The sequence below is a fragment of the Monodelphis domestica genome, chromosome 5 (assembly GCF_027887165.1).
Source record: "Monodelphis domestica isolate mMonDom1 chromosome 5, mMonDom1.pri, whole genome shotgun sequence".
NCBI lineage: Eukaryota > Metazoa > Chordata > Mammalia > Didelphimorphia > Didelphidae > Monodelphis > Monodelphis domestica.
In genome coordinates, this window is record NC_077231.1 from 2,051,519 (window position 1) to 2,078,993 (window position 27,475).

The following is a 27,475-nucleotide window of genomic DNA, read 5'->3' on the forward strand; positions in this document are numbered from 1 at the left end:
TGGGCTGTTTCTGTCTGCTTTGGGGGGCACAGAAGAGGGCTCGGAACACGCCATCATGTCTGCGTAGAAGGTTAGGGCTGAGGCGCTGCTTCTGGCAGCCGTCCGCCCCCTCCGGGCTGCCAAGGAGGCCGGCAGGTAGAAGGGCCTATTACTGCGGAAGGCGAGGTTTGGAAGAAGCCTAGGAAGGCGAGCGGGAGCTCGCCGAGAGCGAGCTCAGTGGAACGAAGAGAAGGAACTATTGGCGAGCTAACAACCGTGTCTTAAGGTCTGCAGCACGCTTTACCGGTCTCTCACGTGAGCCTCACAAACTCTGGGAGGAAAGTGCTCCACTGTCTACCGTTTCACAGCTGAGAATGTCAAGCACCAACACCTAGTGTTGGACTACTGGGCCATCTCCAGTGTTTAACGAGAGCCACAAAAAGCAGCAGCCCTCCAGGAGTTTACAGTCTAACATAAACTGAGGGGCTAAGCCACTTACTCTGGAGCAAGATTCAAACTCAGTACCTCCTGGTTCAAAAAGTGGCCCCCTACCCACCCTGCCACCCAGCATCCTGACATCCCCGCAGACCCCCAGGATTCCTGGACCCTCTGAGGATACAGCCCGCCAGGGCGAGGGGAAGACGCTTCCCAGCGAGGTCTTCAGGGTACAAGCCTTTACCAACGTGTTCCAGCTCTCTAAGAACAATTTAAAAGTCTTCATTGTGACTTCCATATCCCAGGCTGTGTCGAGCTACGTGTAAACTAGGCGATTCCTTTATGAGTGGACGTTAATCCCTTGAGGGACCTTTAAATGCCACCTCACTGCGTCCAAGAGAAAGACACAAGGAGAAGCCTAACTGCTATGGGACAATCAGAAATACTGAGCAGAAGCAAAACAGGTTCTAGGAAATCACTGGAAGCAGAGAAAGCAAAACAAATAAACAAACAGACCCCCCCCCCAGGGGCCCCGATCTGGGAGTGATACTGCCATTCAGGGAAGGGGGGTGCGCGGACAATCTTGCATCTTTTCTCCCTGAACAGCTCCATAAGAGATGGATTCTTTCCCTCTGAAGATGGATTGTATATTTATCTTTCTTTTAAAATACATTTACATTGTCTTTATAGTAGTAACCACTGGCAAGTGCTAGTTAGGCTTAGGCTTCCTGGGAATATAGGAGGCAAGAAGAAACTGAGGGAGGACACAGCCTCACAGGAAGGAAAGAAGGAAGGGAGGAAGGAAGGAAGGAAGGAAGGAAGGAAGGAAGGAAGGAAGGAAGGAAGGAAGGAAGGAAGGAAGGAAGGAAGGAAGGAAGGAAGGAAGGAAGGAAGGAAGGAAGGAAGGAAGGAAGGAAGGAAGGAAGGAAGGAAGGAAGGAAGGAAGGAAGGAAGGAAAGAAGGAGGGAAGGGAGGAAGGGAGGAAGAAAGGAAGGGAGGAGGGAAGGAAGGGAGGGAGGAAGGAAGGAAGGGAGGAGGGAGGAAGGAAGGAAGGAAGGAAGGAAGGAAGGGAGGGAGGGAGGGAGGGAGGGAGGGAGGAAGGAAGAAAAAATGGGGGAAGGAAGGAAGAAAGGAGGAAGGGAGGAAGGGAGGAGGGAGGAAGGAAGGAAGGAAGGAAGGAAGGAAGGAAGGAAGGAAGGAAGGAAGGAAGGAAGGAAGGAAGGAAGGAAGGAAGGAAGGAAGGAAGGAAGGAAGGAAGGAAGGAAGGAAGGAAGGAAGGAAGGAAGGAAGGAAAGAAGGAGGGAAGGGAGGAAGGGAGGAAGAAAGGAAGGGAGGAGGGAAGGAAGGGAGGGAGGAAGGAAGGAAGGAAGGAAGGAAGGAAGGAAGGAGGGAGAGAGGAAGGGAGGAGGGAGGGAGGGAGGAGGGAAGGAAGGAAGAAGGGAGGGAGGGAGGGAGGAAGGAAGGAAGGAAGGAAGGAAGGAAGGAAGGAAGGAAGGAAGGAAGGAAGGAAGGAAGGAAGGAAGGAAGGAAGGAAAGAAGGAGGGAAGGGAGGAAGGGAGGAAGAAAGGAAGGGAGGAGGGAAGGAAGGGAGGGAGGAAGGAAGGAAGGGAGGAGGGAGGAAGGAAGGAAGGAAGGAAGGAAGGAAGGGAGGGAGGGAGGGAGGGAGGGAGGGAGGAAGGAAGAAAAAATGGGGGAAGGAAGGAAGAAAGGAGGAAGGGAGGAAGGGAGGAGGGAGGAAGGAAGGAAGGAAGGAAGGAAGGAAGGAAGGAAGGAAGGAAGGAAGGAAGGAAGGAAGGAAGGAAGGAAGGAAGGAAGGAAGGAAGGAAGGAAGGAAGGAAGGAAGGAAGGAAGGAAGGAAGGAAGGAAGGAAGGAAGGAAGGAAGGAAGGAAGGAAGGAAAGAAGGAGGGAAGGGAGGAAGGGAGGAAGAAAGGAAGGGAGGAGGGAAGGAAGGGAGGGAGGAAGGAAGGAAGGAAGGAAGGAAGGAAGGAAGGAAGGAGGGAGAGAGGAAGGGAGGAGGGAGGGAGGGAGGAGGGAAGGAAGGAAGAAGGGAGGGAGGGAGGGAGGGAGGAAGAAACAAACCAACTAACTAACACAAGGGACTTTAACAGAAGCCATGTCTCTGGCGGGGGGCTACAAGGTAACAAATGGATAAATGGAAGTACAGAGCCTTTGATCCTACTTCTCTGAGCGAAGGAGCAATGTTGAACCTGGAAATATCCATTTAGACAATGAGTCGCTAGTAGACAAGTGGCCTATAGGAGTGGTTGAACATGTATGATCTCTCCAGCTTCTTGATACACAAGTGTTTCTCACACACACACACACACACACACTCTCTCTCTCTCAGCCAGCCTATCTGAAGCCATGTCTGGATCTAGACGTATACTGTAAATGGAATTACCGCTGCTTTGGCCCCTGAGGTCCTTTTTCCTCCTTTGCGTGTGAACTTGCACTCCTCCTTTTCCCTCTCACTTTCTGAGAAGCCCAGTCGGGCAGGCACCGTTTCTAGCTAGGGTTGGGCACGTCGTCGATCATCGAAATGCAATAGCCATGATTGGACACTACAAGTTCAGGGACACCGGAAGGAGCCGCTAGGCACGACTGCACCTTGCATCCCTGGAGGGCTCCAAGAATGAGCAGCAGCGGCTCCCTCAGGAAGACGGCGAGGACTCCATTTTGTAGTCAGCAGGCTCGGCGCTGCTACTCCTCCTCCTCCATCTCGGTGCCCTGGGACAGAGCCGAATCCCGTGCCGGTTAGGGCTCTGTCGTGCCCTGGGACAAAACGCGAGTCCCCTACACGTTCTCGGCCAGCCAACAAGTATTTCCTAACTATCTCCGAGGCGCCAGGAACTGGCTACACGCTAGGAGTAAAAGTACAAAACGGAAACAATCCATCATCTAACGGAGCTCCTGTTCCTGGGAGGGAAACAAGGAGTGCCGAGAACAATGTCGGCAGCCAGAAGATCGAGATGACAAAGCAAGGGCACACAAGGTAGTCAGGAGGAAGGGTTGGGGTGCAGACAGAGCCTGAGCTGGATCTCCCAGAGGAAGAGCAGAGGGCGTCCTCCCAAGCATGGGGGACGACCAGCGCCACGGAAAGGCGAGGAAGGCAAGTTCCAGGCTCAGGAGATAGGCTGAGGCCAGGCTATGGTGGGCGTTAACAGTTAAAGCAAACCTTTTACAGTCCGTCCTAGAGAAAGAGGAATTGTTTGGACGGAGGAGCTATGTGCTCGGATAAGCTCTCCCAGAAATGGTTTTGGCAGTGCCGCGTAGGATAAAGTGGAGGAGGGGAAAGACTCGAGGCAAGGGGCTAGGCGGCCAGAGCGATATTCTAGGTGAGAGCAGACGAAGCCCGAGCTAAAGCGCTAGCTGTAGGGCCACAGGAGGAGTCAAGATTGAGAGGTGCAGAAGTGAGGATGCCAAGACGTGGCACCTGCTGGATCCGTGAAACGAAGGAGCGCGAGGAGCCAAGGACGTCGGACCTGCAAGTCTGGAGCGACGCCGGCGCCTTTTTTTTTAGACATAAAAGGCAGGCAGGGGATGATAGGGCCGGTCTTAAGGGGAAAGACAACGAGATAATTTTTAGTCACAGGGAGCGTTCTATGGCTCCGAGGTGTCTGTTTTGAACTATCCAGCAGGCAATGGGCGATCCACGGCTGAAGCTCAGGGGAGAGACTAAGGCTGGCGATACAGACCTGGAAGTCATCTATTTGCAGAAAACGGGTAAAGCCCAGCAGACAGAGGAGGTTGCGGAAAGAGGGACATTAGAGAAGACCCAGGAGAAAATCGCGGGGAAGGCCCATGGTCGGGGAGGATAAGGGGGAGGACGAGACAGTAGAGGAGACTAAGGAGTGGTCTTACAAATAAGAGGTGAGCCAGGAGAAAGTCCTTTGTGACCCAGCATGGTGAGAGCACACAGAAAGAGGTGAACACCGGGATCAACTGGAGCAGATCAGTCAAGAAGAATTCGGAGTCGGAAGCGACCATGGGGCTCCGGCCAATGATATTTCAGCACTCAGGGACTCCTTTGGTGATGATGGGCCTCACTACACAGGTCAAGACTTATCCTCCGATTATGGATGGATAACCCATTTTTGGACCCATATTTAAATTAAATCCCTTCTATTCCTGCCGCAGGGCTCATGCTTTCACCCTCCGAGGTGCCTCCATCCCCATGAGGAAGCATTGGAATGGGGCTCTGAGGGACAGGGACCACGTCATTATCATCACGATGTTACCAGGATGATATTAAAGAACTAGCATCGCTGTTGCCTTTGCAGGGGGCAGAGAAGGTCTCCTAAAGCTCTAGAGACGGTGCTTACAGGGTATACCGAAAGGGAACGAGACGATCGGAAAAGGGGGAGAGAATGGCCTTACCTTAGGCATCCTGTGACATTGTAGAAGATGTCAAAATCGAGCAACCCGTTTGCTTTGGGATAGTCGCCTTCAGACCACCCGGAATAGGGGATGATGACACTGTCTGTCAGCGTCAGCAAAGCTTCTGTAATGATCAGGTTCTTGAGCTTATCACTGGAGGACAAATTCCACAGCAAACCTACAAAGTGAGGGAAAACAAGACAGCTGGGCTAGTAGAGGGCAGTGCTTAACTGCCTATTATTGCATGGATCAGTTCCTGGCTCCTAGAAGAAGTTTCATAAAGGTTTGCTTACGGATTTGTGGGTCAGCTAACACCATCTTTCCTTGGGCTATTTGGATTGTCTCTTATCTTCTGTCTTAGAATCCATACTATGTATTGGTTCCCACGCAGAAGAACAATAAGAGGCTAGGCAATGGGGGCTAAATGACTTGCCCAGGGTCACACAACTCAGAAGTGTCTGAGGCCAGATTTGAACCCAAATCCGCCCAACTCCAGGTCTGGTCCTTTATCCACTGACCCATCTAGCTGCCCCTTGGGTTATAGCTATTACGATGATCTTTAAAAACCAAACTACCCAGCTCATTAGACAAACTGAGGTAATTCCACAAAATATATTCTGAGGGGGTTAAGTTAAATTAAACAGGAATGTGAATCAAAGCCAGAGACATCAGACTATTACAACTTCACTGAAAACAATGACAATAATAGCCACAGAGCTGACCTCATTATAATAATAATCTAGAGCTTCAAAATCTAGGATTGTGAAGGGACAGGACCTGTGATTTCACAGATAAAGGGAATCCCAGATGAGGAACCTCCTTCCATCAATGCAGGTTGGCACTTCCTGTGCAACATCAAATCTTTAGAGCACTCACTAGGTCCATGTTGGTGAACCTGTGGCACATGTGTTGGAGGGGGCTACTCCCTTCCCCCTCTCCACACATGCCCAAGGACCTTCCTCATTTCACCCACCCCTCTGCCCAGCAGCCCAATGACAGCATTTCCTTCACCCTTGTCTGGAGAAAGGTGGGGGGGCTCACAAGCCACATGAGGATTGCAGTTTGGGCACTCAGTCTCTACAAGGTTCACAATCACTGCTCTAGGTCAAATGACTTGCCCAAAGTCATAAAGCCAGTCAGAGGCATGATTTGCACCCAAGCCTTCCTTGCTCCAAGGCAAAGTTTCAATCTGCCATACCAAATTATCTCTGCACAGGAGACACGAAAACTAAAACTTTAAATCTGAAAAAGAGATTCATATTTGTTTGTTTTTTATTGGGAATATGTGGGAGCAGCTCCTCAATGTGCTTTGTTAGGTCCCTTAATCATGACCCACCAATATTTATTGAATGCTGTCCAGTACATGCTAACATACCCTCCAGGAGGAAGAGATAATGCCGGCCTGGACAAGTCAATTGTTTTAAAGGATTCACATCACATTCTCCAACATCCCCTGCAATACACCTAGTTAGTTGCTCCATGGTTTAAACTAAAAGGGAAAGGCTAATATCGGTGCCAAAGGCAAGAATTAAAATGTGGGTTCCAGTCTTTGTGAGAAGAGATGGAGATAGAATCAGTGTCATGTAATGAAACAAGTTAGCATTTATTTTTATTTTTTTCTTTCAAGCTTCAAATTTAGAGCTTAAGTACATTTGGTCCAGAGAATTAAGGACCAGATGTCTACCCACAATCCCAAGGGGCTGTTCAATCAATCACTCAACCAACAAGCATTCATTAAAAGTCTGCAAAGTATCACAGGCACTGTGCAAGGCACTGATGATACAAAGACAAAAACGAAACAGTCCTAGTCTCAAGAGTTCACCTCCTTGCACCCAGAAGTTACCATTTTATTGTGGGGAAATAACACTTACACATCTGCAGGCTTTAGGAGGAAGAGGGGAGGCCCTGTGGGAAAGGCCATTTTCTATTTGAGCTGAGCTTTGAAGTTCAGGAAGCTAAGAGATAAGGTAGGGAATGGCTGCATTCCAGACAGGAGAGCAGAGAGAGACAAGAGAATGTGAGGAATGGCAAGGAAGCCAATTTGGCTGGAATGCAGAGTGTATAAAGGTGAGTCAAAGTGCAAAGGGCTTTAAAGGCTAAAATAATTACTATTTTATCTTGAAGGCAATAGGAAACCACTTAGGGAGCGGCAAGGTAATGCTTGGGCTTTCTGTTAAGAGTTCAAATTCATCTGCCACTGAGTTAAGAAGAAGAAATATCAAGAAATAACATCACTCTGGCAGGTATATGAAGGGTAGAATGAAGACAGTGACACATGAGGCATGGAGACCAGTTAGGAAGCTATTACAACAGTCCAGGCAAGAAGGATAAGGACCTGAACTAGAGGAGAACCCCGAGTGGAGAGAAGGAATAAGGGGATGGACATGAGAAAGAATATGATGTCAACAGGACTTGGCAAATGGTTGAATATTTGGGCAGAGGGAGAGCAAAGGGTTCTGGATGAGTCTGACATTGTGTTCCTGGGTGCCTGCAAAGAGGGATCCGAAGAAGGGCGGCTTGGGGGGAGAAAAGTTGACAAGTTGTTTTTGCAGATGCTGAAATTGAGATGCCTCTGGGAGGGATATCCAGTTTGAAACGTTTAAGAGGTAATTCTAGTGTCCTCAGCAGAGTTAAAGCTAGTTTATTTATCTAGATGAAAGTTATATATATATATATATATATATATATATATATATATATATATATATATATATATATAGCTATAGATAGATAGATAGATAGATGATAGATCTAACTCAGAGCCCAGGGAAAGCCAAAGAGGGACAGAAAAGGACCAGAAAAAGGTAAGGCTTTGCAATCTCTTCTTCCTGCCTCTAATGGCTACGAATTTTGCATTCTTTCATTGACTTTTGCATTGTACCAGGCTGAACTTGATGTCCGAGCTAAAAACATACATGCCACCTACGGCACTCATGGAAGTTCGACGGTGTGGCATTGCTGGCAGGGCAGTTGCTTGGTCAAAACTTTGTTTCTGCCCTTCAGACATCAAAATGTGCACCTGTAATTGTGAAGGGCTTTAAAGGCTTCACTAAATTGTATTTTGTCCTCAAGGTCATTGGAAGCCACTGAAACTTCCTGGACCAGGGAGTGATGCGGTCGGGTTTGTGCTTTAGAGATATCACCTTGGAAGTTGTGTGAAGGATGGAATGAAGAAGACAGAGACGCGAGACAAAGAGACCAAGGAGGAAGCTATTGTGATAGTTCCAACAAGAGGTGTGGGGGGGAGGGGGGAGGAGGAGGAGGAGGAGGAGGAGGAGGAGGAGGAGGAGGAGGAACTAGTCAGAATTGGTACCTAAATGGGTGCAGGAAGGCTGTTTGCGGCTGGCCAAAGTAGAGCAGCAGAGCAATCAGATTTTGCTGCTGACCAATCAAATAAAGAGGAATTTGGGGGAGGTGAGTGGAGAACAACACTGACCCGGCCTCCTTGGGCTCTTTCTGCTGGAGTTCAAATTCATCTGTCATTAAGTTAAGAAAGGGAACTGGAAATAGAAAAGAATTTTAGAAAGCTCAAGTAAGCTGATCTGCCACAAGACAGAAGGGTCAAAAGGGAAAGCTCCCGTCTTCGCTCGGAGGCACTGGGCCTGGCTATTATCAGCTGGATATGGCGGCTCCTGTCTTGTCCTTATCAGAAAGAGGGTCTAGCCAGATACCCTAGCAGCATGAAACTGGGCTGATGTGATTGGACAGCCAGGGTAGCTATTGGTATTGGATACCGAAGGTAGCTGGGGGGAGCAACGCTTGGCAGAGCCCCAAGGTGGACGTGCCGTCCCTCACCCCTGTGGCACACTGACACTGGAAAAGATCCAGGTTCCCCATGTCAGAAGTGGCCGAAGCTCTTCTACTCTACACATGAAGCCCATCTCCCACGAGCCCTATGAAGGCTGGGTGTAGGTTTGTGGGCGTGTTTCCTAGTTTTACTGGGTGCCCTTTGGCCGTTACACGTCTAGCACAGTTATTTCATTAAACGCCTTTGCTTGGGAAGCCTCTTTGCTTTGTCTGCTTAAATGGACGAGCATGACGCAATGCCTTTAAGGATGGCTCTTCTGGAAGCTTCCCATGCTAAGGAGGGGCCACCACGTAAACATTTCTGAAAAGCCACAGGACAGGCTGATTCAAGTACCTGCTTTCATTTTGTCCTGCTATGGCCAACGTCTTTCTCCTCCAAAATGAGAAATTCTTCTTAGTCCCTATGTTGGGATGCCCCCCCCTCCCCGCCCCCACCAGGGTCATCCTTTCTACTAGCGGCCAGCGAATTCAGCTAACTGCAGCCGCGTCTCTGAAGCACAGCTTGAACAAGGCTGGCGAGCCCTCGTTCTGAGGAGTTTCTTCTGTCCACAGAAGTTCACAGCCAGGTAGACTGAGACCTGGACTCTGAGGTCAGAAGATCCCAGTTCAAATCCTGCCTCTCACTCCGAATGACCCCAAAGGGGAGAGATGACAGTTCCAAAGAGAAGACACGCCAACGGCAACCAGCATCGGTCTTTGGTCCTCACTTCCCCACGGGTCCATGGTGACTCAGATGTGTAGCAGGGTGATTGGAAGCCTAAAGAAAGTCCCTCAGGGCTCACACTGACCTGGCATTGCCCTAATCACAGACTTCTCCATCACTAGTGGCAGCAGGACAGTGCAGAAGACTGAAATGAGGGCATGTTCAGAATTACCTAATAAAGAATGAGAAATGAAGGCAGGAAGCCAGGAAGCTGAACTCTCGCCGGGCCACAGTGAAAAAGCAGTTCAGCCTAAGCAGACAGGCATCCTGCCTGTAGGGTGAGGCTCAACCAGTCAAACCAGTTCCCCTAGCTCGCCTGAATGCTCACTGACGGACTGTTCTCTAGGATACCTGTTCTTTCTTGGGCTCTTTTACCACTTTGAATGAGGTCATGAGGCGACTGGCAGAAAAACCTCCTAAAAGCCCATTTTAGCCCATTGCCCTTTTACTGGTGAGAAAACAGAAGCCCAGAGAAACAGGAGCATGGGCACTCATGGAGGGAGCAGGGAGCAGGGAGCAGCTCTGGCCCTCTGACTCGAAATACACGGTCATTTTACTTATCAGGATTATTAATTTATTAATTATAGCATTTATCACTATTATTATTCATCCAACTTTAACACTGCCTCAACTTCTTCCAAGCCAACGAACTTTGAAAAGAGGTTCTCCTGTGAACAATGAGCAGTGGAGGGATGCGGGAAATTCATCACCAGTCATGACACCCGCCCAACACTAGCAAATCCCTTGCTCACAGCATTTGGTAGTATCATCAGCTACTTGGCTGTTGTAAATGCTTTGTAAATGGGCTCTCCAAGGACAGGGAGAGGGAGAGGGAGAGAGAGACAGGCAGACATTATCTGCCAGATGATGTTTGGGCCCAACGTCATGTCAATCTTAAGTGCTCTCCTCCCTCCCTCCCTCCCTCCCCTTCCCTTCCCTTCCCTTCCCTTCCCTCCCTCCCTCCCTCCCTCCCTCCCTCCCTCCCTCCCTCCCTCCCTCCCTCCCTTCCTTCCTTCCTTCCTTCCTTCCTTCCTTCCTTCCTTCCTTCCTTCCTTCCTTCCTTCCTTCCTTCCTTCCTTCCTTCCTTCCTTCCTTCCTTCCTTCCTTCCTTCCTTCCTTCCTTCCTTCCTTCCTTCCTTCCTTCCCTCCCTCCCTCCTTCCTCCCTCCCTCCCTCCTTCCTTCCTCACTCCCCCAGTTCCTACTACAAACAATAGCAGAAGTATCTAACTGCCACTGCCAGTGTTACAGTTATTATTCAATTGTTTCTTTGTAGGAAAAAAATGGTTTTGTACATGGAGTATGAGGTTATAAACTCAAGGCAACTCAGACAAAAAGTCAACATCCGTGCCAATCCCCCATCTCTGCAAGAGCTGATATGGAACATCCATCCAATCAAAAGCGAAACGCCCTCTCCCTTGAAATGTCATCCAGGTTTTTCGGAGACAACTCCCCCAGACTGCATGTTTGTCTTGGAATGTCCTCAGAAGGCTCTGTCGATGATTAGCTAATAGGATAAAACCCTCAGAGTCCATTCAGATGGCAGCATTTTAAACTTTTACATATTATCTTCTTATAGTCGCAAATTGTTGGAGATGGGGGAATCTTTGGGGTTCAGCTCTTTAATTTTATATAAGAAAACGAAGGCCAACAGAGATTGTTACTTGACAAAGCCATAAAATGGATAAATGGCACAGCCTGAACTTGAACTCAGGGCTCATTTCACTATACTACACAGCTTTCTTGCTCATCAACAGTATTCACTCTACTGATAGAAGAGGGGGTGTGTGTGAAATATCTAAGTGCCACCTTTTTCTAGACCCCCTCCAAAAGCATGCACATGTGCTGGGAGCTGGAGGCAGGAATGCTCCTAACTTCCTTTGGTGGTAGTTGAGAGACGCAATGAGCCAGTATTGATCAAGCACCTAGGACTGTGCCACGTACAATACAAGGCACTGAGGCTAGTCTTTGCCTGTAAGCAGCTTAGTCTCTCAGGGAAAACAATATGGACACACACATATATTTACCTATATCACATATATGTGTAGGTGTAGGAAGGAAGGAATCAAGATTGATTAAGCATCTACTATGTGTTGGTGGGCAGTTGCGTGGCATGATGGATAGAGTACTGGGCCTGGAGTCAGGAAGACTCCTCCCTGAGTGTCTTCAGACACTTAGTAGCTATATGATCCTGGGCAAGTTACTTAACCTTGTTTGCCTCAATTTCCTCCTCTGTAAATAAGTTGGAGAAGGAAATGGCCACCCCTCCCATATCTCTGCCAAGAAAACTCATAACAGAGTCATGAATAATAACCAAAAAAAAGAGCCAGATGCTGTGCTTAGCACTTCACTTAATCTTCACAACCCTCAGAGGTAGCTGCTATTAAATTGCCATTTTATGGTTGAGGAAACTGAGGCAGAGAGAAGTTAAGTAATTTTCCCCAGAGTTGCATTGAACTCAAGTCTTCCTGACTCTGGAGCCATGCTACCTCACTTATCTGCAGGACCAAAGAATATATGAAGGAGTGTAATAAATTTGGAAAGGTAGGTTAGGGTGCCAACAATACCAAGAAATGAGAGGCATGAAAGGACAGACAGTAAGTTGGTAAGAGCACCGAATCACATCCTCCTTACCCTTGGGACTCTTGTGGTCCCACGTGAAAGAGCTAACATCCAAGGAGACAAACACTATTCCTTGTGAGCCTGCCACCTCACAGACTAGATCTCTGTCTTGCCTGACACAATTTTATCTTCCTTCCTCAACTGGAAGAAATGACATTTTATTTTGGTCCGTCCCCCCATTTTTATTCAAGTCAGATGAAGGAGAGAGTTGAAGAAATTTGGAGGTGAGAATAGGTTAAAAAAAAAACAAACAACCAAGGAGGGTAGCTCAGTGAATTGAGAAGCCAGGTCCAGAGATGGGAGGTCTTGGGTTCAAATCTGACCTCATTCACTTCCTAGCTGGGTAAACCTGGGCAAGGAAGTTATTGCCTAGCCTTTACCAGTCCTCTGCCTTGGAGCCAATACATTGATTCTAAGGTAAGGGTGAAAGAAAAAAAGAGAGAGAGAGAGAGAAAGAGAGAGAGAGGGAGAGAGGGAGGGAGGGAGGGAGGGGGGGAAGGGAGAGAAGGAAGGAAGGAAGGAAGGAAAGAAGGAAGGAGGGAGGGAGGGGGGAAGGGAGGGAGGGAGGGAGGGAAGGAAGGAAGGAAGGAAGGAAGGAAGGAAGGAAGGAAGGAAGGAAGGAAGGAAGGAAGGAAGGAAGGAAGGAAGGAAGGAAGGAAGGAAGGAAGGAAGGAAGGAAGGAAGGAAGGAAGGAAGGAAGGAAGAAAGGAAGGAAGGAAGGAAGGAAGGAAAGAAGGAAGGGAGGGAGGGAGGGAGGGAGGGAGGGAGGGAGGGAGGGAGGAAGGGAGGGAAGGAGGGAGGAAGGGAGATAGGGAGGGAAGGAGGGAAGGAGGGAAGGAGGGAAGGAAAGACGGACGAACTCCAAACTAACATTCAAACCTGAATTATCCATATGGATGGATACTGATCCATTTCCAGGGCTGAAGTGCTCAACTGGCCATCCTAGACTGACCAGAGAGACCTAGCCTGAGAATCACATGAAAGAGAATCCATTCTGGTTTTTGCCCAGCCACCATGGCAGCGTATAACCAGGGTGTATGCTGATTTCTTTTCATTGTAGAAAACCTTGACAAAAAAGTTTGCATCATAGCTTCCAAGTTCCTGATTGGTAAAATGTTTATTTGACAAGATCAAACTGAAAATTCTAGAGCTTCTCCTCAAGCCTGGCAAAGAAAGGGATGGGGAACAACGTCCCTTCAGAACTACGTTCTGCCTCATGGCGACGAGCCCATCAATTATGTGCCCGGAAGACTGAAGGCAAATACGTGACCTGGAACACTGCTGTGTCTACGTACTCAGAAAGCAATACCTGTTATCTGCTTTTTTGTCTCCAAGTCTCGGGTCTGCTTCAGGACCTGGAGCAGTCGAGGGACTCCATTCAGTTCAGCTACTTCCACCTTGTTGTCATTGTCTTCGAAGGACAGATTCCTCAGGGCTCCGCAGGCTGCCCTCTGTATATCTTCATTGGGTACCTTTAGGAGCTGGAGAAGCTTGGGGATGCCCCGAAGATGATGAACCTGAAGGAGGAAAGCCACATTCTCTCATGTCTATTTACCTTGGGGAGACACGGAATGGAATGACATCAGACTTGATTCTTTGCTATTCTGTGGCTTCAATACATAATCAAAACCTGTTCACAGGCAGATTAGGAGATACACTATACTCAACGAGAATAGCTAACATTTATGTAAACTAAGGTTTGCAAGATGCTCCTTCATCTATTATCTCATTTGATCCTTACATCAATCCTCCAAGATAAGTAGTGAAATTATCTCCATTTTTCAAGGCTGAGAAAGGTGACTTGTCCAGGGTCACCTCGTTTTTGTTGGAGGTCAGATTAGAATTCAGACCTTCCAGATTCTAGTATTACACCACCTCCTGAGGTCTCCTCCTTTCAGAACTTATAACTGCTTGAAGAGAATACTAGAACACTTGAAATGATAATTAGAGCAAAAAGGGAGACAGTATTTGACTGTGGGTCTCGTAATAACAAAGACAAGTATGGAAGGAACAGAGAGAAGGGAGAGCTCAGTAGAGGAGATCAGAAGAGCTCCAGATTCTTGGTGAAACATCAAGTTACAGTTTTACTCCCGGTCAAGTGCTATATTTGCAAAATAAATGGAAATTCAGGAAAGCAAACATTTGCTATGTCAATCCTAATCACCAGTTATTTGTATAATCAACGACATCATTATCCACAAATATTTTTGTAAACTGGGCACATCTACATGGATCCATTTGGACTTAAAATCACTTTGTAGCTGTAAAATGCTATTTCTCGACTTCTTTCGAAAGAACGGGGAGCGAGGGAGAACGCCAGGAGGGCGGGGAATGGACAAGGGCAGAAGGGCTAGGGGTGCAGAAAGCTGTAGCTAGTTGGGCTGGGAATGAAGGCAGCTTGGGCAGACAGACTGCTCTTGGGTAGGGGCGGTACATGGCAGCTGCACCAGAGCTTAGAGACAGAGCGAGGTGGTCCCGTATGTACCAAGAGGGCTGGGCTGGAAGAACTTCTCCTAGGAAAGTCGCACGGGCTCTCACATTTACATCAATATGAGGCTTGGTCTCCTTTGAAAGTTGGAAATGTCTCCCTTTCGGTTCCCTTCCATAAGTGGTCTGCCTCTCCAGTCAGGGAAGGGAAGGAGGCGGGGTGCAGTGCCAGGACCTCCCGTTAGCTCCGGCCTTGCCTCTGAAAGCAAGGCAAGACTGCTGGGAGTTGGCGGAGACGAGGAAAGCTTTGGAACAAATGCGGAGGGGAAGGGGACAGTCAATCAAAGAACAAGTTTCACTGTGTAGCTGCGACTGGCTGAGGTTAGACAATGAGACTACGTATGGAGTGGCCCACTCAATCCAGATTATGTCTGCCACCCCCAATAATATTCTGCTAGGAATGACACCTGAGACTGCAGGGGCTGCAAAAACAATCCAGACCACACACCAAGCTTCTATGAAACTTGCAGCCTCCTAATCTCCTGGGCTTTTCTTCTAGGCTCTCCCACTCAGCCATCTCGCCCCCAGCCAATAGGAGTATATTCGATTTTTGGAACCCGAGGGAAAGACTTTGTGTTCATCCCCGTTGCGTTTCATGTTTGGGGCAGTCAGCAAAAATGTACTGTGTTCACTGTGCGCTGGGCACTGTGATGAGTGCCAGGGCTACAAAGGAAAGCAAATTCATGGGCACTCCCCCCAGGATATCACGTCATAATACAAGTAGCACCCAGAACAAATGGAAGGCATCTCTGAGGGGAGGGACTAGGGTAGAGAAGAGGAGAAAGTCTTTCTGCAAATGCATGGGATTGGAGTTGAATCTTCAAGGAAACCAAGAGGCAGAGGTGAGGAGAGAGCACCATAGCCATGCGGGATAGCCAGGGAAAGGACATGTATGTAGCCCAATGAAGAAGCCTGAGGGTTGTGGGTGAGGAGCGGCCAGTAGATAGGTCAAGTGTAGAGGGGAATAAACTGGGAATAGGGGAGTGTAAAGGATAAGAATGATGGAAGGGTAGGAAGGGACCAGGTTATAAATGGCTCACAATTTCAAAAATGAGTAGTTTCGGTTCCATCCTGGAGGAAATAGGGAATCACTTGAGTTTAATGAATGGGGAAAGGGAGGAACATGGCCAGACTTGGGTTCTACAAAAATCGCTGCCAGCTGAGTAGAAGGCAAACTCAAAAGGGGAGAGATCTGGGGCAAAAGGAGACCAGTCAGAAGATTAATCTAGGCAGGAGGTGATGAGGATAGAGACAAGGAGACGCAGGTAGAAGAGGCTGAGAAATAGCAAGACCTGGTAACATTAGATATGTGGGTGAAGTGCAAGGGTTAGGGCTAGCTCCAACCTTAGGGTCTGGGTGATTGAGAGGAAGGTAGTGCCAACAGTTTTAGGGAACATTGGAAGAACGGAGGGGTTCAGGGGCAAGATTTAGATACGTCCACTTCCAAATGCCTAAAGGACATTCAGTTGGAGATGCACAAATGACAGTTAGTTGGTAATTTGAGAAGATATATAGAGAAAGACAGAGAGATAGAGACATAGACAGAGAGAAACACACATAAAGAAATATAGAGTCATATACATATATTTCTCTCTCATATATATACATATATAGACATAGACACGGACATGGACATAGACATAGAAACAGAGACATAGATATAGATATGACAGCTAACCCAGGTCCTTCATTTTAGAGAAGAGGAAACTGAGCCCCGAGAGGGTAAGTGACTTCAATAATTTCTATTCTCTCTGTATATATCATATATCACTAGGTCAAATGACATTTTTTTTTACAAAATATTTACTGGAGAATACTAGGAAGCCAGACCAATCTAGGAAACATTTCAGCAACTTAACCTTCATTTTATTTTATTAATTTATTTATTTCATTAAAAATCCTTACCTTCTATCTTGGATTCAATACTGTTTACTGGTTCCAAGGCAGAAGAGTGGTAAGAGCTAGGCAATGGGGATCAAGTGACTTGCCCAGGGTCACACAGCTGGGAAGTGTCCGAGGCCAGATTTGAACCTAGGATCTCCCATCTCTAGGCCTGGCTCTCCATCCACTGAGCTACCCAGCTGCCCCCCTTAAACTTCATTTTAAAGAGCAAATGAACTTCTAAAGTGGCCGAATCCCTGAACCTCCCTCCCCATTTAACGTCAGCTTCCATTACCTCTGCAACCAAGATCAAGAATATTATTACTGATGCCTGGGGACTCTCAGAGATACTGAAGGCACTTTATCATTCTAGGGAATGGGAAGGCTAGAGAGATTGGTGTAGAGAGTAATAAACTTTTCTTTCTGAGAAACTGAATTTTTAACACCATGAAGGCATTAGTTGGTATCCCAAGAGAGATGAACGATGGGACTGTGTTTCCATAACTGAAGAGAGGTCAACGATAGCTGTAACAGTTAGAGGTGAGCCCAGGGCTATGAGCGTTCTCATAAATACATTGTAAATTTATTTTGCTGTTGGTTATGTTGTTAACATTTGTATAACTAGTATACAACTGATGCCGATTTCAGCCTCTCTCTCTCCAGCCACATGTGCTTCCTTCTTCCTTTCTGCTTCCTCTCCCTTTCTTTCCCTCCGTTTGGAAGAGAACAAAAGCTTGAAAAAGAGGTTTCCTGCCCACTAGGCAACAAACAGGCTCACTGGCTCGTGCACACTGACACACAGGGCAGAAGATAAGCTCTTGAAGCTGGCACACATGCTTAAGGCATGATTTTCTTTTTTTAGTTGAACATTCATTTTTCAAATGTTCCATTACCAAATCTCTCCCCGACTCTAGCCCTGCCCGTCCCCACGGAGAGGACAAGCAATATGATATACCCCTATACATGTGCACCCCATAGTTCCAGATTAGCCGCACTGCAAGCAAAGAGAAGAAAAAGCGACAACGGCTGCGATCTGCACTTCTTCGTTTCTTTCTGCGGACGTCCTTCTGGAACTCTCCGGGACGCGTGCAGCTGACAGCTGTTGGAATGCTGTGGTTGCCAAGTACGGTCTGCTCACTCCACCCTGCCTCACTTCACAGAAGTCTTTCCAGGTTTCCTGAGGCCGTTCTCCCTGTCACTTCTCACAGCGGGGCAGTCTGCCATCCTGATCCTACACCAGTTTGCTTTGTCACTCCCCGCTGATGGATATTCCCCCAATTTTTCATTCTTGGCCAGCTATAAAATTTGTAGACAAAGAGATCCTTTTCATTTTCCTTTGATCTCTGGGTGGCACAGACCCGATAGAGGCATTACCGAGCCAGGGGCAGCAGGGACCGTTTTATAGCCTTCTGAGCACAAGAATACCTTTTCTTAAACTGATAATGCCCTTCCTCTACAGAGAAAGGTGGGACATTTAAAACGAAATTTGGTCCAATTACAAATTCTTCCCCGATTGTGGTGGGGTAAAGGTAGCCTTGGATTCAGAGGAAACTTCAAATAAATGTATATCTATTAAAAAACCCCAACCCTTACCTTCTTAGGATCAGTTCATTCTAAGACAGAAGAGTGGCAAGGGCTAGGCAATCAGGCAAGTGACTTGCCCAAGGTCACACAGCTGGAAAGTGTCTGAGGCATGATTTGAAATGAGATCCTCCTGACTCCAGGCCTGGTGCTCTATCCACTCTGCTACCTAGCTGCCCCAAGACATACCTATTTTTAATTATAAAATTTTTAAAATCCAACTTTGGGGTAGTGTTTGAACATCCAACCCAATACACATGCAAACAAGAGAGTACCCTTACCCTTTTCCGAGCTTCTGATTTCTGGAAACATTCATGCTGGATAAAGGTGGCTGCAGCCTGAATCCTAGATGCTGGTGTGTTGTCTGAATCCAGTATGCTTACTGCATACTCCAGAGTCATCTCTATGTCTCCATGGCTAGATGTGGAAAATATAATAACAAGGGTTCGGTAAAAAACGAGGCCTTTGGGGGGGTGTTTCATGTATTTATTTTAAGTGAAGGTCTTTCTTTCACATCTTTTTTGTCACACAATTTCCCCCTTCTCCCAACATATCTGTCTTTCTCACCCTTAATTTTCAAATTTTTTCTTTATTTTATTCCAGTAACAAATCGACACATAAATTTTCCAAGGTTACATGATTCATGTTGCCCCCCTTCCTTCTCCCATAGCTGACAAGCAATTCCATTGGGTTTTACGTGTATATCACTCAAACCCTATTTCCACATTATTCATTTTTATAATAGTCATCTTTTAAAACCAAAACCCCAAATCACATACCCAAATAAACAAGTAATAATCGGGTTTTCTTCTGCACATCTACTCCCACAGTTCTTCCTCTAGATATGGATAGCGTTCTTTTTCATAAGTCCCTCAGAATTGTCCTTTATTCCTTAATTTTAAAAATCATTCCTTCATAGTCAACTCATTGTGCCTTCTCTGAATACTCCTTCTACCTGCCCTAATGATGATAAAGTTCTTGGGAGTTCAAATATTGTCCTCCCATACAAAAATGAAAAAAACTATAACCTTTTTTAGTTCTTTTTCCTATTTGCCTTTTTATGCTTCTCCCAATTCTTATATTTGAAAGTCAAAAATTTTTTATTTAGCTCTTGACTTTTTATCAGGAATGAATGCTTAAAAAGCTGCTACTTCATCAAATCTCCATTTCTCCCCACCAAAGGATTAGACTCAGAGGTGTTGGGTAGGTTATTCTTGATTATAATGTTAGCTCCTTTGCCTTCCAGAATGTCATATTCCAAGCCCTCCAGTCCTTTAATGTGGAAGCTGTTGAATCTGATTGTGGTTCCATGACAATTGAACTATTCCTTAGAGGCTGACTACAGTATTTTCTTCTTGATCTGGGATTTGGCTACAATATTTCTGGTGGGTTTTATTTTGAGATCTCTCTCAGGAGGTGATTGGTAGATTATTCCAATTTCTATTTCATCCTCCGAATCTAATATATAATAATATGTCCTGTGGATCTAATAGTATTTCTTTATAATTTTTTGAATTATGATATTTAGGATCCTTTTTTTTTTTGATGATGACTTTCAGGTGGTTGAATAATTCTTAAATTATCCCTCCTTGATCTGTTTTATAGGTTAGGTTTTTTTTTTTCTGATGAGATATTTCACTTTTTCATTCTTTAAAACTTTGTTTTTTTGTTTTTGATGTCTCAGAGCCATTAGCTTCCATTCCCCAATTCTAATTTTTAAGAAATTATTTTTTTCTGTGAGCTTTTGTGCCTTTTTCCCCACTTGGCTAATTTTGTTTTTAAAAAGGTTCTTTTCTTTAGTGGATTTTTGAGTTTCTTTTGCTATTTCACCAATTCTGGTTTTTAAGGTCTTATTTTCTTTAGTACTTTTGGATGTCTTTTACCAAGCTGTTGACTTTCTTTTCATCATTTTCTCCATCACTCTAATTTCTTTTCCAAATTCTTCCTCTACCTCTCTTATTTGATTTAAAAATCCTTTTTGAGTGCTTCCAGGAATGCTTTTTGGGCTTATGTCCAATTCACATTTTTTTCCTTTGATGCTTCGCTCGTAGCCATCTTGATGTCCTTTTCTTCTGAGTTGTGTTTTGACCTTCCCTGTCACCATAGTAAGTTCATAGGCTCAGGCTCAGGTATGGTTTTGGTTTGCTCTTTTTTCCCCTCCAGCCTATTTCTTGACTTTTAACTTTATGTTAAAGTTGGGCTCTGTTCCTGGGGTGTAGAAAGCAATATCCTAAGCTTCAAGTGTTTTATGCTGCTGTCTTCAGAGCTAGCTCTAGAGGTCTGAATGCTTTCAAGGTGGCCTGATCTAAAGAGATGTGTGGTCAATGTTCTGCTGGTCTTTACTCGGGTAGGAACCTTGTTCCAATGTTGCTACAAGTGTTAATACTGCTCTTAGCTCCAGAATTGTGACCATTCTTGGTCAGAATCATTAGTGCTTTCTTTTGGTCTCAAGTCTGAGGCCTGTACCCTTGTTTTCTTGTGAGCAGCCACAAGCACTCTTCTCTACCCTGGAACTATGTCCACGCTCCCTTGTTGCAGCAAGAGCTAGTGCTCTGCTTTATCCTAGAATCATGATGCAGAACTAAACATGAGTAATGCAAGAGGTTCCCCAAACCTAACACCAGGAGAGGGACCCTGTAATCCCTGTCTGGTCAGTAGTACATTTTTACTGTTCCTTTACCATCTGTGGCTTGAGAACTCCCAAAGTTCCCGACACCTCCAAAGGCTGCTGTTGGCACGGCTCCAGCACAGGCACCCAACCACTACCCCAGTGTGACAGACTTTTTTCCTGGTGACTTCTTAAGTTGTCTTTGGATGGAAAATTACGTCAGACTTTTTGTGGGTTTTGCCACTCCAGAATTGCCTCTGAGGCATTATTTTAAAGTTGTTTGGAGGGAATTTGGGAGAGTTCAAATGAGTTCCTGCCTCTATTTCACCATCTTGGCCTACAGTGAGCTTCACTTTTTAGTATTCTTTTTCTAATTATGTAACCCTTTTTATGCCTTAATGTGCCCTAGAAGGCATAAGAACTAATTTATAAGCAAAGATTCATCCACTAATTATAGCTTACACATCATGAATGATGTAGAAGAGTCTCCATTTTTAAGACTGATCCCAGTCTCTAATAAGCACGTCATTCTATTGCAGTAATTCTGGAATTTTCTGAACACAATTCAGTCGTCTGAGTTAATGCCAACCCATCCAACCCAACCTTAAAGGCTAAAAACAGAAACACCCAACTAACAAGAATTTCCAAAACAGAAGTAAAATCACCACAGTGGAAAACCACTTAACTATCACACATGAAATGCTGTGTTTAAGTTTGGCTTCATTTTTGAATCTGAAGAGAAGAGATGAATGATGGAGATCGAAGTTAAATAAACCAGTAGCTTGTCCCACTCATGGGAATTAGATTCTCTCGCCACACTTTATAGTTAGGCACGCAGGGACCCAGAAAGGTTAGGGCGAGCTAAGTAGCAGAGGCAGGACAGGAACCCAGGACTTTGCAGAGCTCTTTGCACGATGCCATGCTGCCTTCTTCTTGTCTGGGGTGCCATGGGGAAGGCGTTATTCTAACCTTCAAAATCTCCCCCAAAGAGCATTTCCCTAGACCAAGCAAAGCACAAAAAGAGGTTTTCAGACGAAGCCATAAGCCTTCCTCAGCTGTTATTGCACCTGTACAGAGGCCAAGTATTTTGCATATCAGCCTCCTAGGGTGGAAGCAATAGGTCAGTCCTCATGCTTCTTCTTCTTCTTCCTAATGCATCTTCCTAAAAAACTTCTTCCATATTATTCTACTTTGCTCAGTAGCTTGTACTGGCTCACTATTGCTTAGTAAGTATAATGTCAGAGAGTGGGAAAAAATATTGCATTTGGAACCAGAGGGCCTGGACTTCATTCTTAGTTCTTCTGTCGTCTAGCTGTGTGACCTTGGGCAAGTCACTTAATCTCTCTGAGTCTCAGTTTTCTTATGTGTAAAATGAGAGAACGATCTCCAAGGCTCCTTCCAGTTCTCTCTCCATGTATGATCCTATATGTATTGGCACACTGCAATTTTTACAGCCCTTTCATCAACACAATCTCATTTGCTTACTATTGCTAAGCTGATAATTCCTCAGTCCAAATCACTACTGAACTCCAATCCCACATCTCAAACTTAATTTGTCTAAAATTACATTGTTTGGGGCAGCGAGGTGGTTCAGGAGATAGAGAGGTCCTGGGTTCAAATCTGACCTCAGATACTTCCCAGCTGTGGGGCCCTGGGCAAGTCACTTAACCCCTACTGCCCACCCCTTACTGCTCTTCTGCCTTGGAACTGATACTCGGGAGAGTTCTAGGACCGATGGGACGGGTTTTAAAACATGATCATTTAAAAAACCCAAAGTTGTTTCCTTCCCCCAGCCCATGTGCCACGTCCAGCCCTCCTTCAAGTCTCTGGGGAGCAGCCCCATTCCCCAGGTCCTAACTCTGGAGTCATCCTGGACCCTTCTTTTTCCATCGCTATCCATTTGCCCAGCCAGTCAGTCATGAAGCGGAGCTCACAGAGGGCCACTGTCGCTGGATCAGAGTCTGCAGGGAGGGAAAGTCGAAGAACACTGGACAGGCAGGAGCAGGCTCTGAGAGGGTTTGTGTATACTCCTGGAGACAGCAGAGTGCCACAAGTCTACCGAATTGGGGGCAGGCGGGTGTAACTTAGTAAGAGCCTGCTTTAACATGATTACTCTGACACCTGGATGGGGTGGGCAGTGACTCGAGGCAGGAGAACAACCAGCAGGCTCTTTGCAACAGTCTGGCTGTGAGAGCCAGACCCAGTTAGGAGAGGTCCTGGGTTCCAGTCTGACCTCAGACACTTCCCAGCTGTGGGGCCCTGGGCGAATCACTTAAGCCCCACTGTATAGCCCTTACAGTTCTTCTGCCTTAGAACCAATGCACAGTACTGATTCCTAGACAGACAGTAAGAGCTGAAATGAAAATGGTCTAGGTGTGAGAGGGCAATGTCAGAGGAGAGAAGGGAATCTGAAGGTAAAATCGACAGGATGGGGCAGCATATTGGATATGCAACAATGGGGGGGGGGAAGAGAGGGAGAGGGAGGGGGGAGAGAGAGGGAGAGAGAGAGGAGCTGGGAATGAACATCTGTGAGGATAGGGGCCCCCTCACCAGCAACAGGGGAATTCAGGGGAGGGGACAGGATCATGAATGAATTCCATAGCAAGAATTAGAAAGAGAAATACCACTTAAAATCACCCTAAACAATATAAAATACTTAGGAATCTATCTGCCGAGACAAACACAGGAACTATATGAACACAACTACAAAACACTCTCCACATAGTTAAAACTAGATCTAAACAATTGGAAAAACATTGATTGCTCATGAATGAGACGAGCTAACATAATAAAAATGGCAATCCTATGCAAATTAATTTACTCATTTAATGCCATATCCATTGAACTACCAAAAATCTTCTTTACTGAATTAGAAAAAAAACTATAGCTAAGTTCATTTGGAAGAACAAAAGATCAAGGATATCCAGGGAAATCATGAAAAAAAAATGCAAAGGAAGGTGGCCTTGCAGTCCCAGATCTCAAACTATACTATAAAGCAGTGGTCATCAAAACAGCTCTGGCTAAGAGGCAGAAAGGAGGATCAGTGGAATAGACTTGGGGTAAGTGACCTCAGCAAGACAGTCCATGACAAACCCAAAGATCCCAGCTTTTGGGACAAAACCCCACTATTTGATAAAAAAAAAACTGCTGGGAAAATTGGAAGACAGTGTAGGAGAGATTCGATTTGGATCAACATCTCACACCCCACACCAAGATAAATTCAGAATGGGTGAATGACTTGAACATAAAGAAGGAAACTATAAGTAAATTAGGCAAACACAGAATAGCATACATGTCAGACCTCTGGGAAGGGAAAGATTTTAAAGCCAAGCAATACTTAAGAGTCACAAAATGTAAAATCAATAATTTTGATTACATCAAATTAAAAAGCTTTTGTACAAACAAAACCAATGTAACTAAAACCAGAAGGGAAGCAACAAATTGGGAAAAAATCTTCATAAAAACCTCTGACAAAGGTCCAATTACTCAAATTTACAAAGAGCTAAATCAATTGTACAAAAAATCAAGCCATTCTCCAATTGATAAATGGGCAAGGGACATGAATAGGAAGTTTTCAGATAAAGAAATCAAAACTATTAATAAGCACATGAAAAAGTGTTCTAAGTCTCTAATAATCAGAGAGATGCAAATCAAAACAACTCTGAGGTATCACCTCACACCTAGCAGATTGGCTAACATGACAGCAAAGGAAAGTAGTGAATGCTGGAGGAGATGTGGCAAAGTCGGACATTAATGCATTGTTGGTGGAGTTGTGACTTGATCCAACCATTCTGGAGGGCAATCTGGAACTATGCCCAAAGGGCACTAAAAGACTGTCTGTCCTTTGATCCAGCCATAGCACTTCTGGGTTTGTACCCCAAAGAGATAATAAGGAAAAAGACTTGTACAAGAATATTCATAGCTGCTCTCTTTGTGGTGGCCAAAAATTGGAAAATGAGGGGATGCCCTTCGATTGGGGAATGGATGAACAAATTGTGGTATCTGTTGGTGATGGAATACTATTGTACTCAAAGGAATGATAAAGTGGAGGAATTCCATGGAGACTGGAACAACCTCCAGGAAGTGATGCAGAGTGAAAGGAGCAGAACCAGGAAAACATTGGACACAGAGACAGATACACTGTAGTACAATCGGACGTAATGAACTTCTCCATTAGTGGCAATGCAGTGTCCCTGAACAATATGCAGGGATCTAAAAAACACTATCCACAAGCAGAGGACAAACTGTGGGAGTAAAAACACCGAAGAAAGGCAACAGCTTGACTACAGGGGTTGAGGGGATATCACTGAGGAGAGACTCTAAATGAACACTCTAATGCAAATACCAACAACATGGAAATGGATTCAAATCAAGGATATATGTGAAACCCAGTGGAATCGCACGTCGGCTATGGGAGAGGTGGGGGGGGGGGGGGAGGAAAAGAAAATGATCTTTGTTTCCAATGAATAATGTATGAAAATGACCAAATAAAATAATGTTTAAAAGGAAAAAAATGAATGAATTCCACTTGGGACATGCTGTGCTTCCGCTGTCTACAGAGCACCCAGTTGGTGATATCCAGATAGGTGACAACCAGGCTCACATCTTCAGTTCTCAACAGAGAGATCAAGGAGAGAGAAGTCGATCTGAGAATCAGCAGCACAGAGATGAGAACTGACTCTGTGGGAGGATATGTCTGGCTTTGGCTCCTAGTCAATTTGAGTTTGAACAGGCTGGTGATAGAGAAAGAACTTCAAAATGGAGAAGTTCCTAGGCCACATCCCAGCTCTCTATCAGAACTATGCAGAAGCCAAGGAAAAGGGGCTTGCTGGGCAGTCAGTCCCCTTAGCTCTAGGCAGTGAAAGCCCAACATGGCAGGAGAGCTCTAGTAGCTGGCTGTTCCTGTGCCATTTAACAGTTTTGTCACTGCCTTATTAGCACAAAAGCTCATCAAGTTTGCAGGTGGGATGAAAGTTAGGATGCAGGAAGAGCCTGACAAGCTAGACATTGCACAGAACTGAATAATCAGGTACCCAGAGGGGAGACATATAAAGGTTTAGACCTGAGTGTAAAAATTCAACTTCCCAAGTAAAAAAATGGCAGAGGTAGCATTGGGATGTGGCAGCTGAAAAAAGAATTCAGTGTGAGGTCATTAAGAGAGGTGCAACATCCTTGGAAGAGGGAGGTGAGCTGCCACTATCTTCTGCCCTTGTCCCAACTCATCTGGAGTACTGTGTTCAGTTCTGACCATTGGGACATTGAGGAGGAAGCTAAAGGATGCAGAGGAGGGCAACCAGAATGGGGAAGAGTCTGGACTCAATGTCCCAGGGAGATTGTTTAGCCTGGAGAGGACACTCCTGGTGGACACGTCAGCTGTATTCCAGTATCTGAATCCAATCCCACCATTTACAAGAGGGAGTAGATTGGTTTTGTTGGCCCCAAGTTCAAAACACCAAGAAATGGGGAGAGGGTGAAAGAAAGCAAATTCAGGCTTGCTGTCAGGAAGAGTTCCTGACAGTGACTACCGCTCGGATGGACCTGACTGCTTCTGGAAGTGATGAGTTCCCCTTCTTTGGAACAGTGGAGATTCCTCTGGGGGGTGATTTGGACAAGACAGACTCTCGCTCAACACGTAAATTCTAAATCTGTTCTTTGATCCAAGGACAATAAAAATGGAACACCTGGCAATCCCGGAGACATGGAAAGCTCAGGGATGGAGGACTTTGGTGACAGATCCCTCATCCTGCATGGTCTGCAAAAGCTCCTGACCCGAATGCAGCATGCGCATGGAACCAATGGGGAAACCAGAGGAAGCTCACCAGGACTTGCCTTGTGTTTGCAGCTGCAACTCCTCAGGTTGAAGAGTCAGGTTGTTCTATTCCGTTACCCGAGATTAGTGTGGTTTCCTTAGCCTCCCTGTCCTCCTACCTTCACAGAATCTTTCATATCTCTCCCTTTATCTCTACCCTCATGGCTACCCCCAGAGTGCAGGGACTCAACACCTCTTTGGCAGGATAACGTCACAGTCTCCTCACCGGCCTCTGTTTAGTCTCTCCTCTCCAATCTGTTCTCCACCAAGTTGCCAAAACAATCTTCCCAGGGCACACACAAGCTGCATCATGCCACTTCCCTAAACAGCATTTCTCTCCCACTTCCTCTTCTCAGTGACACGACACACTGCTCTGAGGAGAGACCTTTCATGAGTCATTAGACATACTTAGAAGTCTCAGTGCAAGCTTGGTGAATGAATGCCATTGAGAAAGCAAGCCAAAAAAGCACCAGACAGATTCAAGATCGCCATACTCTCTCATTAGTCGCTAGCCACTAGCAAGCAAACTGGCAGCCTGTGGATTTGGGGCATGTAGATTTAGATTTAGAGCTAGAAGGAACCTTTGGGATGATTCAGTGCAACTCCTTTTACAGATAAGTAAACTGAGGCCCAGAGAAAGATCCCAGGTGTTAATGATGACGCAGACTATCCCCATGAGCACCAGTAGATTAGCAGCTTATAGAACAAGGACTCAGGAACTCATTTATGATGACCCCAATGAAATGGGCAAAATGCACATGTAACCAGATGCTCATGTTTCTATTATAATGTGTGCTCCCTCGCTCATATTGTTTCTCTCGTGTGTTTGTTTGAGTCGTATTAGGATCACACAGCTAATGTTCAGTGTGCTTAGTAACAACAAAAATGACGAGCATTCTGATAGCCCCCACTATGTGCCAAGCGCCAAGCTAAATCTCATTTTATTCTGGTGACAACTCTGTGAGGTGGGTGCTATCATAGCCCCATTTTACAAATGAAAAACTGCAGCAAACCGAGGTGAAGTGACTTGCTCAAGGTCACACAGCTAGACCAAGTCTGAAGTCATTGGAACTCAAGTCTTTCCTGACTCCAGACCCAGTGCTCTCTGTACTAGGTAACCTGGCAGCCTGCTAACTAGCTTTGCTATGAACTACAGCCACATAATCTGGCTTCTCAGCAGAGTTATC

General features: G+C 45.9%; 1 protein-coding gene across 3 annotated transcripts in view; it reads right to left on the reverse strand.

Moving 5' to 3' along the window:
* PKP2 (plakophilin 2) overlaps nt 1-27,475 on the reverse strand; it is a 101,833-nt gene that overhangs the window by 37,876 nt on the left and 36,482 nt on the right. For all 3 annotated transcript variants that reach the window (XM_056797380.1, XM_001363606.4, XM_056797378.1), the window contains exons 4-6: nt 18,153-18,288; nt 13,232-13,439; nt 4,793-4,970 (exon numbers count right to left, since the gene is read on the reverse strand). In XM_056797380.1, coding sequence (XP_056653358.1) covers nt 4,793-4,970; nt 13,232-13,439; nt 18,153-18,288 — 522 coding nt within the window. The remainder of the gene's footprint in view (nt 1-4,792; nt 4,971-13,231; nt 13,440-18,152; nt 18,289-27,475) is intronic.